The sequence below is a fragment of the Choloepus didactylus genome, chromosome 8 (assembly GCF_015220235.1).
Source record: "Choloepus didactylus isolate mChoDid1 chromosome 8, mChoDid1.pri, whole genome shotgun sequence".
Lineage (NCBI taxonomy): Eukaryota > Metazoa > Chordata > Mammalia > Pilosa > Megalonychidae > Choloepus > Choloepus didactylus.
The window spans coordinates 55,680,271-55,699,990 of record NC_051314.1 but is presented as its reverse complement, the minus strand read 5'-3'; the positions used below and the strand labels follow the sequence as shown (position 1 = coordinate 55,699,990).

The 19,720-nt window shown below is 35.1% G+C and overlaps 1 protein-coding gene across 3 annotated transcripts in view; it reads right to left on the bottom strand.

The window, feature by feature from the left end:
- Positions 1-4,356: 4,356 nt before the first annotated feature.
- The window catches only part of CAPS2 (calcyphosine 2), a 61,161-nt gene continuing 45,797 nt past the window's right edge, over positions 4,357-19,720 (bottom strand). For all 3 annotated transcript variants that reach the window (XM_037848087.1, XM_037848088.1, XM_037848089.1), the window contains 3 exons: positions 16,488-16,607; positions 13,872-13,968; positions 4,357-8,808 (listed from right to left, as the gene is read on the bottom strand). In XM_037848087.1, the coding sequence (XP_037704015.1) occupies positions 8,633-8,808; positions 13,872-13,968; positions 16,488-16,607 (393 nt within the window). In that variant the 3' untranslated portion in view covers positions 4,357-8,632. The remainder of the gene's footprint in view (positions 8,809-13,871; positions 13,969-16,487; positions 16,608-19,720) is intronic.

Sequence of the window (19,720 nt, the reverse complement as noted above, 5' to 3'; positions counted from 1 at the left end):
ATGAGTAGCTCTTAAAAATTCAGAATAACAGCCAAAGCCCTTACAATGACCAATATGGCCAGACCCTTCACCCTCCCACTGCATTTTCTGCTACTTTCTGCCACCTCACTTAGCTCTAGCCACATTGGCCACTTCACTGCTCCTCAAACACACCAGGAACACTCCCAGATCTTAAGTCACATGTGCCGGCTAGTTGTTCATCATCCCCAGGTATCCGTATGGCTCGTCCTCTCAAATCTTTTAAGTTGCCTTCTCAATAGTGCCCAACTTGACAACTCTTTTTAAAAGTATACCCATTTTTACTTTGAATTCCTCTTATCCCACTTTGTTTTTTTACACTTATCACCAACTAACACAAAATATAATTATTTATTATGTTTATTAGCTATGCCCCACACTAGAATATAAGCTCCAAAAAGCTTACATTTCTTCACTGAAGCAACTACAACACCTGGCACAAAATAGGTGCTCAATAAGGAAGCATAACAAAACCAAAAAAAAAAAAGTATTTAGAAAAACTCTAGCTATGGCATTAAAACTATAATATTAAATATAAAGGGTTCAACCTTACCTAGAAAAAATGTAAAACCCATGCAGAATTTAAAGATCAAAATCTTAACTGTATGAATTTATTAAAAGAACTTAAGCCTGTATTCCAAATTCTTCTAAGACTTTTCAAGAATAAGTTTCCCTCCACCATTCATATCAATTTTATAATGCCTTGGGCATCCCACTTCTCTTCTCTTCTTAAAACAAATAGTGACTACAAGGTAAAAAAAAAAAAAAAAAATGAGTTGAACAGAAATACTGCAAAAATTTCTGAAGGAAATAGCTACAAAGGAATACATATTAACAAAAGATGCCTTTTATTTTTATGACAAAAACTTATCACTGTGTCACCTAAAAGTCTTATGCAAAAGGGGAATGGTGGGAAGTGGGAAATGGATTTAAAAAATAAGCAGGCTTGGAGATGAGGCTCATTTGAGCTTGGGATGACTATGTTTGCACTAAAAAGGAAAAGAATGCATTTTTCTCTGATGATAAATTCTTTGTATTTAATAATAAAATTTTCTCATGAGTAATAAGTACTATTGAGTTGAGTGGAATGAGGGCAGGAAAGAAACAGCAGAAAGGGAGAGGTATTTACACCTTTTTGAACACCACCCATATTCCAGGAAGTTTATGCCTTGTCTCATTTCATCCCCTTACTTTTTAAGAGCAAGCACTTCTTGATAACAGAGATTTGAAGCTTATTACTATGCGTTGCAAGCATTACATTCTGCATGAGGATACACTTGACCTCCCTTGAGCCTCTGTGACAGTAGACAAAGTAGAAAACATTCTTAGTGAAGTGTTGGAAAACATATCCTTAAAACATCCTAACCACAAAACTTCCAATAGGAAATAAAATTTGGTGATGTGATTTGAGGTACTAAAATCAAGGATTTTAAGAATACAAACTCTGAGGCTTATGATACACTCTTATATTTGCAAAAACATTCACATTCTTTTATTTCACTGCATCAGGGACAGTCTGCTCTGAACCCCCATGCACAGGGCTGGCATGCAGGGATGGGACTAGAGGAAGTGATCGAGGAACTCACTTCTGATGCAAAAGTTAAGAGCACAGCAAAATTTCAGTAAGCAAGATAAATGATATTTTAATGCAATGTTTTAAATAGTAAAAATTGAAGCAAAACATCCATGGTAAACAAAATAACAAAATTTTAAATATAGACAAGATCAGTATTACTGATTTTTCCTTTTGCCTCAAGTTCCAATATGGCTCAGCATGGCACTCTTGCTGATCCTGTCTTTATTTAAAATTTTTATGTTTTGTTCGTTTAGTATCTTTCTTGCTTTAATTTTTATTTCTTAAATTACTGCATTAAAATATTTATTTGATTAGAATATACAAATCCATAGAGTCAGAAACCAGAATACAGGTTACCAGCGGCTGGGGTGGGGGTAGGGAATAGAAGAGTCAATGCTTAATTGGTACAAATTTCAGTGTGGGGTGATGGGAAAGTTTTGGTAATGGATGCTGGTGGTGGTAGTACAATATTGTGAATGTAATTAGCACCACTGAATTGTATATTTGAAATTTTAAGATGTGTATATGTTACCCTAATTTCAAATTGCATATTTGAAATTTTAATATGTGTCTATGTCACCTTAACATAAATTTTTAAAAACCATAGAACTGTACAACATAAATAGTGAACCCTAATATAAACTATGGACTATAACTATAATAATACGGTTTCACCAATTGTAAAAAAAGTACCCCACAAATGTAAAGTGTTAATAATAGGGAAAACTGATGTTAGCTGACAGCTGAGAGCTCAGCTTAGTCTGTTAACCACAGCAGCTGCATGTGTCCTCTCTAGTTTGACAGTTACAGGTAGTCTGACTTCTTACCTGGTGGCTTAAGTGTCCTAGTGCACAAGCCTAGGAAGTAACCCAGCATCACTCCAGTCACATTGTATTAGTTGCAAACAAGTCAAAAAGCATCAAGATTCAAGGGGACGGATCACAGATCCCACCTCTTGGTGTGAAGTCAAATTCACTATGCAATATGAACCCATATCTCTCAATATGGGTTGAGATACTGTTGCAGCCATATTTGGAAACCAAGTCTGCTACAGGATTCAAGGTCATTAATGATATTAGCATGTGCATAACAAAGATACTGGGATTGCTATCTAAAGACTCTATAGATATAAAATTAGTCTTCTACATGTATCATCTGCCAATTAATATTCATAACAATACATTTTGTTACCAATCACTTATGTAAACTGCCACCTTGCTGCATGCTTTAAAAGAAAAGTACTGATAAACTTAATGCAAGATTATGACTTTCCTTCATGAGTTCTTATGGAGAAAGAAGATAATAATGGGAGGTTTATTATATACAGAAAAAAATGGTGACATGTACATTATTTCTGTTAAAAAATGTCTCTTTAAAAGAATGTCTCTTATGATTGCTATTTGGGGTTATCAGAAAAAACTAAGGAAATTTTAATCAATTTTTAAATTTCAGGCAAGGAAAAGGCTATAAATGTATACTGAGTAACATCTGTATGCTAGGTAGTGTGCTAAACAGCGTATCTAGCTATCGCTACAACTATATTTACATCTGCATCTATATGTATATCTGTATCTGAATTCGTATTTGTTCCTCACATCAACCTATAGATGAAGAAGTAGACTCAGTGAGGTTAAGCAGCTTCCCAAAGTCAGACAGCTAATTTGTGGGAAAGCTCAAGTTTGAAAGCAGTATTCATTGACTTTAAAGCCTATGCTTTTTCCTCAAAATCATTTATATTAATTAATATAAACACATACTGTTGCTTGTTGGAGTGGTCACCTGAATACTTCCTCAAAATTACTTTTCCTTGACAACATATATTTTCTTAAAAGTTCTTTAAGTGACTATAACTACCAGATAAGTGTGAAACTTTCATAAGTGGCATATAGTGATTTCCAAGAAGTATGGTTGTTTGTTCCATATTAGATTTCTCATCATCTGAAAATACCAGGAAACTCAACATACAGTTGCAAAGGTGAGAATCTCATTTCTATCTAAACTCATCCAACCATGACTCAGAAGTCCTATTCATATCTCCGTTCTAGCTTGGTAAAAGGAATACTTAAACACAACAGGGACCTTGATTGTTTTCTCCATACATAAAATTTGTCACCAGACAAGTAATTTTTTATGCAAATCCTTTCAAATACCTCACTAGGCTGGGACATCCAAAAACTGCACAAATCAGTTTACGTGGGTCATTTGAGAAAAATCTGAAAATGTGTATCAATAATTTTTCATGTTTTTTAGAAAAAAACTTTTTGTCTCATTTTTAAATGGAGCACTTTAATTTTAATCTCAATAAAAAACCTCAATATCTTATTTTATCAGGACACTCTATTATTATTACTCCCCTGGGATGACACAGACAGTCCTTCCAAGTTCCACCACCCCTTGTTTATGCCCCTGTTATATCAGTTATGATCTGGGGAGTTTGAATGTTTAGCTCGACTAGTGTAGGCACCATGTCATGCCATTTTGGGGTCAGTGAAGCCTAGCACAGTGTCTGAAAGAAAGCTGCAGCTATGAACTAACTGTAGCCAATTTAGTCATGCACAAGTTACAGGTTCTTTTTGGTAGGTAACCAAATTTTTTAGGTAGATGAGAGTTAGCTCTACTCCTCAACCTCAAAACTAGCTTATAATTAAAAATATTTTGGACCAAATTGTGCCACACATGTAGACATTTATTAAACAAATATTAGCAAGGAGACAAAAAGGATTACATAACCTTTCTGTAAGCTCAGTGAAATCCCAGCCGTATGTTCTGTTGGGAGCGCCAACCACCACTCTGTCCAAAAGGCTCACTGGAGGAAGTAGAAGCAACATTCCAGGGGCAGGATCTGGTTACCTTATGGTTAGAGTAGGACAACCAGAAGTCGTTCTAATCCATAGCTGGAGCCAAGACCATTTAGGGTTCTAACAAGACACTCTTTTGATGAATACAATCCATTATGTTTACAGGCTAATTAGCTGGGCATCACATGTTGACTGAATTACAGATAACTGAAGTGAATGTAGTAGCCCTTCTCAAGTGAGGTCTTTCGAATAAAGGGCTAGCTGTACCACCCCCAGAGTGCATTCTTTATTAGGAACTTACATCCCTTAAAGTTGAAGCTTGCACCAGATATAACATTCTTACTACTTACATTGTCTATGCTAAAGTATTTTAAAGTCAAATACAAGCACCATAACAGTTACTGTTCAATAAATCACACATTTATTCAGTCAACAAATATTTATTGAACACAATCAATTTATCAATTGTCAAATACTGTGCTAGACAACAAGGTTGTACAATTAAGTAAGATATGGTTTCTACCCTCAAGGAGGCTACAATCTAGTGGAGGAAACATAAACAACATAATGATTATAGTATAAAGTGATAAATGCTAGATTTAGGTCACACCCAGGGTGTCAATAGGATTCCATGGAAGAAAACTATAATAGCAGACTCAAGAGTTTGTCTGATTCAGCTTTCTAGAAGAGATGTTCTTGAGGCAGTATTAAAAGACCAGTATGAATTCATTTAGATACACTCAGCAGAGAAAATAATTTTAGACAAATTAGCAGAGCAGGTATGAAGGCACAGAGGTTTGAAACCCCACAATCCATTTTAAAAGCTGTAAGTAGCTCAGAATGGCTGAAGCAATGTGGGAAGTGAGCTGAGGATAGGAAGGTGGATTCAGAGAGACCAGATAATTTAGGTTTTAGGTGTTAAGGTAAGGAGTTTGAAATTTTCTGAAGGATATGGGATACCACTGAAGGATTTTAATCATGGGAGTAAAGTTCATTCCAATAGCCATGCGTAGGATGGTATGAAGTGGGATTGGGGAGGAGGGAGAGTTGATGAGGCGGGTAATATGCATGAGCATGCTAAAAGCATGAACTAAGGCAAAAGCACTGAGAATAGAGTGAAAGAGACAGATTCAAAAGTAAGAAACCATAGGACTTGAGACTCAATGGATATATGAAGTGAATGTGAGAGAAATCTAGAATATCTCAGAGCCTTGGGCAATTGCACAGATGGTGCCATTCATCAAGTATAAATGACTGATAATGAATGAATAAAGTAATGATCAACTGCACAGGGACTCCAATATGGAGCATTTCTTCCTTATTATATGAAGCACATCCAATAGATAAATTTTCCTTAGAAGTTTCTATAACTTTAAAACAAAAAAGGAAAGATCTGACAGGAGCATCTTCTTATCAGATACTAATAAATCTCTGTTCACACTTATGGATTTTCTTTGCATTTGCTTGGCTTGTGTTAGACGGACTCAGTCCATTCTATGTCTGTAAGCACTTTTACTTTCTACTCTATATGTATGACCCTGATGGTCAAACTAGTTGCAATTACAGTTTTTAATGGTACATATTTTATTTCTGCAAATACTATCCGCTGCAATCTCACAAATGCATACTTACATGATCTGTAATGTGTATAGCCTATTGATCACAATTCTTCCTGGGGTAATTGTCAACAATTTAGACTGACAGAAGTCAAAAGTCATGAGTAAAATAAGATGTCTTAACTGTATCAAAATTCTGAACTATTCTAAGTGATTCTTACTATACAGAGAGTCATGATTCATTGAGCTCACACATTCAGGTACTTTAAAATGTAAAACATGAATATACACTTTAATTAACTACACTATACTTTAATTGTTCCATCATGCAAATGCATATTCTTTCCTAATAAAAATGAAGCTAAAAAATCCAAAATAATATTCTTTATTTTCCTAATAAAATGGGATTTTTTTCCTGAAAAGTCTGTAAAACTTTATAATAGAGAGTAAGGTAAATATATACAATTTAATAAACAATATGGTTAACTGGAAAAGTGATTCTATACTACAAACAAGTGACCAAATTTCAAAGATATGGAGAACTATAAAATATACTTAACTATAAAATACATGTAACATTACAACATATAACTTCATATTTTAAAATTATTCAAAAGGTACTTTAGAATTTTAAAGACTATTAAGAATAGAATTTCAAAAGTCAAGTATTACACGGTGGATGGCTGGAAATGTCAACATTCTTCTATCAAAGTGAACACTAAATAATAATTTTACTGTATTAAAGTTAAAGAAGAATGCAGGCAGTTCAGACAAACTTAGAAGCAAAATGACTTGTGAGTCACCAATTCTAAGTTAACAGAATATACTAAAAACATTTTATAAATATGTGTTTTCTAACTAAACATGAAAGCAAAACAATGTAAAATAATAAGAAATTAACTACAGAAGAGTTACATCTCATTAATAGAGAAACTTCCTACAAATAATCACATGTGAATATTTATGAAGGTGGAGGTTTATATTAAGAGTCTGCTGTCATATAAACATGTTAAATTCCAGAAGTGTCCCCACTCCCCTTTTTAATCATATGACAGCCTTTACATTTTCTGCTTCTATTGACAGGAAAATGAGATACCAATATTGAGTACAGATTTTGTCAATGAGAACTAAATAAAAATTTATTAATGAAAAATACTACCAGTATATTGTATATGAAGAATTTTTCCAAGAAGAAAAGATGATTCAGAAGTAGTTTCATAGACCTGTTTTTGCTGAAACATTATTTAGCATGTTATTTTTATTTCAATAATCAAATTGGAAAAAAAAAAGATGAAAAGTAAAGAATTAAGCTAGCGAAAATAGCACTAACACATTTGTACATTTCTTTTCTGATATTTAGTAGTGAGTTCTAAAATCTTAAAAAGAACTGCTTTGAATTTATTGGCTTCACACATATTAAAATTCAGACCAGATGTCTTCTGATAATGTTGACAAGGGTTTAGATGGATAAAGTGATATGACTGAAGTCATATTCCACAAAGAATATATTCTCATTTTTCAACCAGTTCTTATTTTGCTGCACACTATTTTGTTCTAATTTATGTTATCTTAATTTATGAAATTTAAAATTATAAACTTGGAAACAATCCTATAAATTATTTTCTTCTCTCTGCATCCCCAGGGTGTAGTGAGGAACATAGAATAATTTAGAAGGAAAAATTACAATACATTTAACCATTAAATAATAAATATTTAGGAAAAAAGTGTTTCAGTTGTTTAATGTACCAAAAAAAAAAAAAAAAAGATGTTTGGCTTATCATACATTCACTTTATGTCACGAAATATCCATTTATATTTTTAAGCATTACCAGACAATCTCTTAGATTCAAGTACATGATAATGTACAAATTAGAAATCTTTCTTTAATAATCCAGGAGAACATTCCCTCTTATGTTTTGTATTGTTTTTAGCTAATTAATTGATTTTATACCGGTATTAAGGATTACAGTTAAAAATAGAATAAAAAAATTTGAACAGTTCACTAGAATAGTTACCTTGTGCTGTACTGAATAAACAACAGCACATAATCTACAAGAGAAGAATTTACAAGACAAATCAGTTTTTAAATAAGCATTTTGGGGGTAAGCTGCCATCATTCTAAATATTAAGGTTAGAGAAAACATATATAATCACACTGCAAAAATATTTTCCCTTGCATATGCTTTAATTCCTTTAACCTTTTCAAATATTTTTAAAACAAGTTGAACTATTTCAATTGAATAGGCTTTGGGGCAATTCCAATTGGTCCAATTGAGAATGGTGGCAATTACATTTGGGGGAAGAGGTAGCAAAAGTACAATGAGAAAAACAGGAAATCTGGTTACTGTATAGATTCCTCCATAAAGCATGCTTGATGCAGATGTACCTTTCTTATTTGAAAATGACCTCTAAAATAGATGCAAGATAAATAATAAATCAAAAAACATATTTTTATAAACATACAGGCACTTATATAAACACAAACACACACACACACACACACACACACACACACACCCTTACTTCTATCGTTCTGAATATTTCTCTTTCCTGAAACTTTTTTGAGGGGGAAAAACACCAGAATAAATGGAATCCCCAAAGAAAATATTTCATTGTTTGATCACATTTTATGTTCAATTCATCTCTCCTATAAAATGTTTAGTCCTGGAGCCACATTTTAAAAACTAAATCCCCCATGGAGTTCGCAATATATTAACAAAATCTTCATCATCTACTATCCCCATACTTAGACCTTCATAGTAATCTTCAAATTCACAATATGACACTTCATCAGACTTGCTGCAAGTATCTTTTAATGTTTCTAGAAAAGATGATTTGATTTCTTCTTCTGTGGAATGACCTGTAAAAAAGTACTGGATATGAAACACTTTCCTTAAAATTTCAGTAAAATGACTGATGATGCTAAAGAATACTTAATCAGCTTATGAAATCTTATTTCAACCATTTGAACTCTTATGTCCAACTACCCTCCAATTTAAACATTTTCTTGTGTAAACTAGAATTCAATGGATATGACTTTAACACAAATTTAAGTTTCTGCTAAGGTCTATCTTTAATATTCAGGCAAGAGGACAACAGAAGATGGCGGCATAGAGAGGAGTGGAAGCTAAGTAGTCCCCCTGGAACAACTGAAAAAAACCAGAAACAACTAGTGAATGATCCAGAATAACTACGGGGGGGGGGGGGGCAAATGAGATTATCCACTCATCATACACCAACCTGAATTGGGAGGAATGCCCGAGAACACAGCATAAAATCTGTAAGTAAAACCTGCGGATCCAAGTCATGAGACCCCATAGCCTGAGCTGCAAAGCTTCGTGGTGCCAGAGAAGCTCTCTCCCAGCAAGCGAATATAGCTCAGCTGAGCTCCAACTGGGATTTTAAGTAGCGACTGTGAACTGCTCACTACAGGTACAAATCCCCAAAAAACAGACAGAGGCTTTGGGTGACGACTGACCTTGGAGAGCCGGAGGGTCACCTTGGACTAGGTCTGAAGGGGACTATCTGTTTCTTTTTCAGCTCAGTGGAGAAAGCTCCAGCCATTTTCAGTTCCCAGTGCTGTGACTCAGAGAAGGGTGGAGATAGCACAAGCAGAGAGAGAGACCACTGAAATGCTAATGACCTCCCCCTAAGGGGTCTATCTTCTCCAAGAGGAAAGGGGTGGGGCCCTTTCCATTCAGAACCAGACCCCAGAGCCTGGGGGAACACGGCCATACCTCCTCACACCAGTTAAGAATCATAGGCTAAAAAGGAGAAAAAAACACAGGACTTGCAGCCATCTCCCTGGTGGGTGGGAGCACTCCTGCCTGGGGCCGAAACCACAGCACAGAGCCACACCAAGAAACCCAGTGTGGCAGGGAGTTTTTCCTGCAGCACTGCTCACACGCCACAATATCGGCTGTGGACAGTGGCCTTGACTACACCATGGCTGATTGTCCCGGAGCTGGGAGGGCGGAGCTGTGCAGAAAGGGGAAGTTAACGTGTCCCATTCAACCATCTTTGAAGTGGGCTGAGAACACCCCTACACAGCCTGGTGTACCAGGGCTTCCCTGGAGGCCAGTGCGCACTTGTGACATGGCACAGCCCTCCCTCCCTCAGCAGAGGTCCTGGAAGAGCACAGCTGGGAAGGGGGAACCACTTGGAAATCCCAGGGAACCTATGCCAATACCAAGGACTTTTGTGTCAGTGGCAGAGAACAGCCTTAAATCTCCGGGAACACCTGGGAGGTTTGATTATTAAAGCTGCCCTTCCTCCCTAACCACTCAGATGCATGCCCCTCATTCAGGGCAGACGGCACCAACAGCACACCCAAATTAAGTGCACCGAGTGGACCCCACAGGGGTCAGATCCCCACACACCACAAAGACAGGGTTGGGGAGATCTGACTTGAGGGGAATTGGTGACTCACGGATGCCATCTGCTGGTTGGTTGGAGAGAGTGTATGCCACCAAGCTGCAATTCTGACAAATTAAAGATCAAGTAAAGCAAATGCCAAGAGACCAAAAACAACAGAAAATCTTAAAGCTTATGATAAAACCAGACAATATGGAGACCCCAAACCAAAACACCCAAATCAAAAGATCAGAAGACACACAGTACTTGGCGCAATTAATCAAAGAACTGCAGACCAGGCAACGAGAGCATGGCACAGGATATAAAGTACATGAAGAAGAGCCTGGCACAGGATATAAAAGACATAAAGAAGACCCTAGAAGACCATAAAGAAGATAATGCAAGAGTAAATAAAAAAATAGAAGATCTTATGGAAATTAAACAAAATGTAGGCCAAAGATTCTGGATACTCATAATACAAGATTAGAGGAAGTTGAACAACAACTCAGCTGCCCTGAGGACCACAGAACAGAAAATGAAAGAACAAAAGAAAGAATGGGGAAAAAATTTGAAAAAATTGAAATGGATCTCAGGGATATGACAGATAAAATGTCCAAATTTAAGACTCATTGGTGTCCCAGAAGAGGAAGAGAAGGGTAAAGGTCTAGAAAGGGTATTCAAAGAAATTGTTGGAGAAAACTTCCCAAACCTTCTACACAATATAAATACACAAAGCATAAATGCCCAGCGGACTCCAAATAGAATAAATCCAAATAAACCCACTCCAAGACATATTCTGATCAGACTCTCAAATACTGAAGAGAAGGAGCAAGTTCTGAAAGCAGCAGGAGAAAAGCAATTCACCACATACAAAGACTAATACTAAGTCTAAAAAACATAAGACTAAGCAGTGACTACACAGTGGCCACCATGGAGGCGAGAAGGCAGTGGCATGACATATTTAAAATTCTGAGAGATAAAAATTTCCACCCAAGAATACTTTATCCAGCAAAACTCTCCTTCAAATTTGAGGGAGAGTTTAAATTTTTCACAAACAAATGCTGAGAGATTTTGCTAATAAAAGACCTGCCCTACTTCAGATACTAAAGGAGCCCTACCCACAGAGAAACAAAGAAAGGAGACAGAGATATACAGAATTTTAACAGACATATATAGAATATTACATCCCAGGTCACTGGACACACATTCTTCTCTAGTGATCATGAATCTTTCTCCAGAATGGACCATATGCTTGGACATAAAAACAAGCCTCAATATATAAAAAAAAAAAAAAAAAAAAAAAGAATTTGTTCAAAGCATATTCTGTGACCATAATGGAATACAAATAGAAGTCAATAACCATCAGAGACTTGGAGAATTCACAAACACCTGGAGGAAAAAAAATGAGGGGGAGATGAAAACATTCCCAGATAATCAAAAGCTGAGGGACTTCATCACCAGTAATCAGTCCTATAAGAAATGCTAAAGGGAGTTGAGCAGGCTGAAAGGAAGGGACACTAAACAATTGACTGAAACTATATAAAAAATTAAGATTTCCGGTAAAGATGACATGGTAAATATAAATATCAATACTACTGTATTGTTGATTTATAACTCCACTATTTACTTCCTACAGGATCTAAAATACATAAACTGTAATGATAAATCAGTGGTTTTGGACTCAATGTAAAATATGTAATTTTTGACAAGAACTACATAAAGGTGGGGGAATGACGGTGTATAGGAATATAGTTTATGTGTCATATTGAAGTTAAGTTGGTATCAAAGAAAAACAAGATTGTTGTAGATTTAAGATGTTAAATTTAAGCCCCATGGTAAACACAAAGAAAGTATCAGAGAATATGACCATAGAGATGAAAAGTAGAGTAAGGGTTCTGAGAAGTGGGGGAAGGGGCAATGGGGAGTTAAGAAATGAGAGTAGGGTTTCTGTTTGGGGTGAAGGGAAACTTCTAGAAATGGATGGTGGGAAGGTGATAGCATTGCAACATTCTAAATGTGATTAATCCCACTAATGGAATGCTAGGGAGCGGGTGGAATGGGAAGATTTAGGCTATGTTTCCACAATTGGAAAAAAAAAAAAGTCTAAATAGATGACAATTAAATGACAAGAATGATCCTAGATTAGATCTGAGGATGGAGGAGAGGAGGCTCAAAGGGACACAGATGGGACACAAGAAAAAAAAAAAGGAATACAGAATGTAAGTTTTGTATCAATGTTGAATTTCTTGAACTTCTTAGCTGCGCTTAATGAGATTGCATAAAAGAATGTTCTTGTCCATGGGAAAGGTATATGTGAATTATAGTGTTTGTTTAAAGATAAGTGCAGCTTGCTCTCATATGTTCAGAGGACAGAGCAATAGATGATGGATGATAGATAGGGAGGGAGGGAGGGAGGGAGGGAAAGAAAGAAACAGTGGTATGACAGGATGTTCAAGGTGGTGGATCGGGGTATTGGGGTCAGGGGGTCGGGGTATGATGGAGTTCTATGTATGGGGTTTGTATTGTTTTTGCAACTGTTCCTGTAAAACTGAATTTATTTTAAAATAAAATTTATTAAAAAAATATATACAGGCAAAATAATAGTCATCACTCTGTATATTCTTTCATTGCATAATGTTTAGAGGACTGGGCTTCAATCTCATTAGAAATGAGGAAGGAAGAAAACAAGTCAGAAATTTTTCAGGCACTAGTTATTTTAGTTAGCAGCAGCTAAAAATAAGATTGTTCAATATGGATTGAATTGGAAAGAGCTCCAGAACATATTGTTGAGTGAAAAAAAGCAGACTATGTATTAATAAGTATTGTGCACCTTTCAGGTCAGAAAAAAACCTTCAAAAAGTATTAGATATTTGTAAGTACTGTATATGTATTTATATGTTCATGGAGAAATGACTTTCAACATATATGTTAAACAATAATAGTTACTTCTTCAGAGGGAAACATAATGGAAGGAAGAGAGTTGGGTGGTGAAATAGGTCAAATACTTTCTTTATAATAAGAACACATTTTTAAATTAATTATATAAATAACAGTTAGACAAACATTGTAGTAAATCAGTCTCTAAGATTTCTTTAATATACTTGCTACATCCCCAAATTTTGATACATACTTATATGTTCATTGCTTGTATAGGTCCATACCTAAAGAAAGATACTCCTGTATGCTCCCTTAAATTCTTGAGTATGAATAACTGTTTAAGCAGATACAGTAAAAGTAACTCAGAGAACCTGCATTTGTAATTATCCATTCTCTAGATATAATTTATTCTATTCTCTCTAACTCAAATTGCTCACAATCTCCTCAACAGGAAATAAAACTTCTATCTCAATAATAAACATAAAAGAAAAAAAAATAAGTACAGACAAGATACCTTAGAATCTTTAAATGATAAAGGCAACTAGCTCTCAGGTTTCTGGTTTAATAAAATAATTGTTTATTTCCCCACCTTAACGGCCTCAAGTCCACACCGTAAATTTATATATTTTAAAGATATTACTTTTATTAACTAACATTTTAGAAATTTCATGCATATTGACTCACAATAATCACCTGAAATTACTTGTGGGTGCTTCTTTGCACAGTAACATTTTCTTATGTCTATAATAGGCACACTGCCAGTTTTGTTGAAATCCAGTTTCATAAATGCCTAAAGAAACAAAGAAATGTTATTTTACCTATGAAATCATTGGACATGAGAGCCTAATTTTCTACTTTGCAGTAGGTTATACCTGAGCTCTAAACAAGACAGTTTAAAAGTACTAAACTGGTATATTTTGGAAGCATGAACATAAAGCGATACTGGAGCAAGATATTAGTAAACCTGCCCCTTTCTAAAAGCATTCTAATCTTGAAAAAGTAACCATAAGCCCCAAGGCCTGGGCTTTCCTTCTCTGCAAACTGAAGAGTTCGGCCTTTCAGGTATGAAAACTGACAAGCAACCTAGACAGAACTTCCAGGACTATTTTGATACAAAAAGTGAACTTGCAAAAATTCCATCACTAAAATCAGTGAGAAAATGAAATACTTTTAAAAGGAGTTTTGTTACTTTAATCCTCAATATTTAACATTGTCATTTGAAATGGTATGTGTTTAATTGCTCTTTTAATTCACTGCAATTCTGAGCATCTTAAAATAACATAAAATATTTTCTTGGAAGAAGAGTAGGTATATAGAAACACACAATCCACCTGTGCTAGTTTGAATCTATTATGCACCCATTAAAGACTACGTTCTTTTAATCCAATCTTGTTGGGGATGACCTATTGTGGGTGGGACCTTTTTTTCCTCTTTTTTTTCACTTTTAAAATAATGTTTTATTTTGAAATACTTTCAAGCTTTAGGACAGTTACAAAAATAATACAAACCCCATACAGGAAAGTCCAACATAACTTTATCCACCAAATACCAAGATCTACCAATTTCAGCACTTTGCCACTCTTGCCATATCCTTCACTCCTTCTTTCTATCCATCTGTTCATCCATCCATCCATCCAAGTATCTATCTATCTATCTATCTATCTATCTATCTATCTATCTATTCACGTGTTACCAAGTCATAGTCTGAACACTTGAGTGTAAGTTGTACACATCTTGCTCCTTGAACACTTATTATTAGTGGTTGGGACTTTTTGATTAGATTGTTTCCATGGAGATATGAACCACCCAATATGTGGGTGGGACCTTTTGATTAGATTATATACATAAAGATGTGACCCCTTCCATTCGAGGTGGGTCTTAATTAGTTTACTGGAGTCCTTAAGAGAGCTCAGAGCAGACAAAGACCTCAGAGCCGACTCAGATCCAGACGTTTGGAGATGCTAAGCTAAGAGATGAAGCTGAGAGTTTGCCCTGGAGAAACTGAGAACCCACAGATGCTTAAGGAGAAAGCCACTGGAATCAGAAGCTGAAAGCAATGCAACCAAGGAGCAAAGGACCAGCAGACGCCAGCTACATGCCTTCCCAACTGAAAAGAGTTGTTCCAGATGCCATCGGCCTTTTCCTCAGAGACGGTATCTACCTCCTGATGTCTTAATTTGGACATTTTCATGGACTTAGAACTGTAAATCTGTCAACTAAGAAATCCCCCTTATAAAAGCCAGTCCATTTCTGGTACATTGCATTTCAGCAGTTTTAGCAAACTGGAACACTACCCAAAGCAATATGTCATGTTAAAGAAGAGTCAGAAATCAAATCAATTTTGTTTCTTCACAGATTTGTGTTCAAAGAAATACAGTACCTTGTAACTCCTCCTTTGATCTCTATTCCAAGTACTAGCAGTCATGAAAGAGAACCATCCAGTTACCACTTCTAACACCTAATAACCTTATAGCAGATAGCAGACAAGCTGTAGACATGCAAGCCTACCACCAGGAGATGTAAAGTACAAATAAATGTAAATCTATAAAAATTATGTGGTAAATTTATTTATTTTAAGGTTTTTGTTGTGTTTTCTTGGCCAATAAAAATAGGGATTTTAAGTTTTTATCTCATATTTATACCACTCGAAAAACACAACAGCTTTGTTTCAATATTAGATATTTTACAGGAACATACACAAAACAAAAGAAAAAGAAAACTACCCAGCTCAAAAGTACACTCTAAAAATAGCTACGAAGAGCCAAAATGTCAGGGTTTCTCTTTTTAATTCCAAGTTAATGTGGTCATTTTAATCTTCATTTTAATATTTAGTATTATAAAAGCCAGGCCAGCATTTTTTAATCATCATCCTAAAATAATATATACTGGGCATTGCCAGTGGGAGAGTCACAATGCTAAGAATTTTACATCTATTAGATACCTCATTTATCCTCACACCAACTTGATGAGATGAGAAACTGTCACTCAGGGATAATTATTAGCACATATAGTCATACAGCTAGTAATTTATAGAGCCAGTATTAATTTACGGAGCTAGCAACTTGTGAGCCAAAATTTGATTTCATTTTTAACTTTCTTTTCACAATATTTTCCTAAAGCATGTGCATAAGTCTTTTTGCTTTACTCTGGATAGGTTTGTATATGTATGTGTTTCTTGGTGTTTTACTAAAAACATACATTACATGTAAAGAGTTTAAAACATCTTAAATGGTAATTCATTAAAGTTTTGAAATGATGAATGTACCCATCTTAAAAGTAACAATTTGAAAGATTACTTGACAAAGTTACCTTTCGAACAAATGATTTCCTATATTCATTCATTTCACCAATAATAGCACGTGTGAATTCTCCATAATCAACCTTGCCATTGCAACTGCCATTCAAAGTTAGCCACAATGACTCAAAATCCTGGAAATAATCAGAAATCATTGTTAAACCTTTAAGTTATATATGATCACAACAAAAATCATCAGACTGGTACTTTGTTACCTCTTTTGTAGGCCTCACAATGAAGCTCACTTAATAAGAAAATTCTAAAAAGTCATATATTTAAATCTAATCATGTTGCAAAGGCATTAAAAGCTATTTAAAGGAATTCTTGGTGAACAGTTTTTTAAAGTTTAGACCCTTTTAGGAGTGGCAATAAGTCAGAAATTTATCTTTTTAAGTGTGAATCCTTTTCCATACAAAAAACAGTCTTACTTATTCTGCATTGAACATTTAATTATTATTATTTTATTTATTAGGTCTGATAATTCAAAAGTTATTTCAGGTTCTGGAATGTCCCAAATATCATTATGACTACTAATTGTATCTCTTTTAGTCTTTGTTCCTGAAAATATAGAGACTCAAATATTTTTCCATAATTTATACTGAAAAGTGTTAGTTCTAGTAAATCCCTTACACTGTCTGTTCATTTTACTATTACCACATACTTCTTTTGGCAAATGCCTTATTTAAAAGAATATTCTGTTCACAGAGTTACTTACAGCAAAGCTTACAGCACATCATTTTCTTAAAATCAGGTAACTATATGTTCAGTGTTTCATTCAAATTATTAGCTTTAAATGATAATGCAAATAATGCTAGGCAAATAATGTTTACTCAAAATAATATTCTCTACCACTTCCCCCTAATTTTTCAAGTAAAACCTTAATTAGGAAAGCTAAATATCAAGACATGCCACTTCCTTCAAATTCTCAACAATCCATACATTTTTTTTGTCTATCGATTAATTCATGATACATGTATTATGTATGTGTACATCACGATACAGACTTTAAATGTCTGTGTAATTGAATTAAAATGAGTTTGAACTCAAAAATCATGAGAAATATGCATGGGAGAAGACAGATATGCTCACCCAACTCATGGAATGCTAGAATTGCAATATAAATTCCTAAAATTTATAAGAAGTTATTTTCAAGAATTAATTCAAAATGTTACAAATGTATATAACTTTATTTTTCTAAGATATGGTGTACTATAGAAAATGATAATTCAGTTGAAAAATACTAAGATAAATTCCTTAATAATAACAATAAAAAGTTAGGCTATTTGGAATGTAAATCAATTTTTTTATTTCAAAGCAGAGAGGATAACTATCCCTAAAATATTCTTTAGTTATATGACTAGACCCAGATTTCTCTCTTCTTATTTAATTGCCTTTGGTTTTGCTTCCCATTGCATGGGCAATTTCCAGTGATGTTACAGGAATAAAAACAGGGAATATTACTTAAAATACATGAGAGAAAGGGGATGGTAACTCATATTTTTATAATATATGTTCTCCTAAGATTAGAAGTCTTATAAAATTATTTTAGTTTTTATTCCCAAATACAATCATAAACATGTAGCCCATCAACTACTGCAGGTGATGAAGAAAAAAAGTACCACAGTGGCTGGGCCAGATTACCTAGGTTCTAATTCTATCTTGCTTACTAATTGTCTATGTGATTGTCGAAAAACGGATCAGACTTTCTCATTTTCTATTGCTGCCCCACCCCCATCCCCCGCAACTCCTAGGGAAAAAGAGTGATCCCTAATGTGTGTCATTAGGCAGGCAGCAAGATCAAATATCATGGAAAACACTATAAAGATAGGTAAGTCACAACAGTGATCGGCAATACCATAATGGCACAGAGTTTTCCAATTTGTAAGGCATATTCCCATGTATTTCCTCATTTGAGCTTCAAACCAACTCTAACAATGGGTGGTATTTCCGGTTTGGGCAGGCAGAAACTAACAATCAGAAAAGTTAAGGACCTGTCCAAAATCACCCAGCACAAGTAAGTAAGGCTAGAGCACAAGTAAGTAAGGATAGAGCTTGAACCTGGATCTTATAATTTCAAGCTCCAGTGGTCCTTCTACAAAATACACTGCATATTGTTACTAAAATCATTTGAAGCAAAAGAAAACAGTGAAAGAGAATCCCTTATCTGAAATCCTTGAGACAGATGTGTTTCAAATTCATATACTGTTAGAATAAATGCCAAACTTCTTAGCATAGCACTGAAGCCTTTAACTTAATGAACCCCAACTACCCTTCTAGGCTTATTACTTTCTGTTCTCCTTTCTTCCCTTCCTCCCTTTCTCCCTTTCTCCCTTCCTTGCTTTCTTCCTGCTTTCCTATCTTCTTTCCTTTTTTTCCAACTATCCATCCATCCATCCATCCAAATCAATCCATCAGCTACACTTGCTGTGTGACACATTGTATTCTAGAAGCTGAAAATAGAGCAAGAAAACAGAAGCACAAGTTCTCTGCCCTGATGGGACTTAGGCTCTAGGATCACAGAGAGCCAGAAAACACCTGCAGAGAGTTGAGGAAAGAAAATAAAATGGTAAAGCAAATACCAGGGGAAAGAGGGGGATGCTCCTTTGGACAGCAATGTCTGGCAGCTCTCTCAGAAGAGAAAAATGTACCCTGGATAATGAGGAAACTCAGTCATAACAAGACTTAGTGGACAATTACTCATTGTGGAGGAAATAGCATGTGTGAAGGATCTACAGTGGGGAATGAAGCATTCATTCAGTTTCTGGATGACACTCTTTCTCCTCTCCATGCATTTACATGTCTTAACCCTTCTCAGGAAATAGCCACTGTCTGATCCATGCTCCTCCTCCTCCCTTGTCTGGTTAATTCCTGCTCATCCTTCAAAACTCAGCTTGGTTGTATGCTCCAGAAATCCTTGCATGATCTTCCTTCCCTCTCCTTCTTCCATCTCCTGGGTGAAATTAGTTCCTTTCCATGTGTTCCCAAAATATCCTCTATTTAACATGTATCATATTTTTTTACATCATTTATCTATTACTCTCCTTGGATGATAGTGACCTTGAGAGTACAGAGTATATGTCTTTTCTCAGAGCTTATCACAATACCTGGTTAGTCAACCCTTAAGAAAAATATGAGGGAGGAATAAATGTTGAAATTTTAAAAATTAAGAGAACTTGTTAGTGGCTTAATAATGAGAACGGGACATCCAGAAGGAAGAGGAGACAAAGTAACTACTAAAATTTCAGTG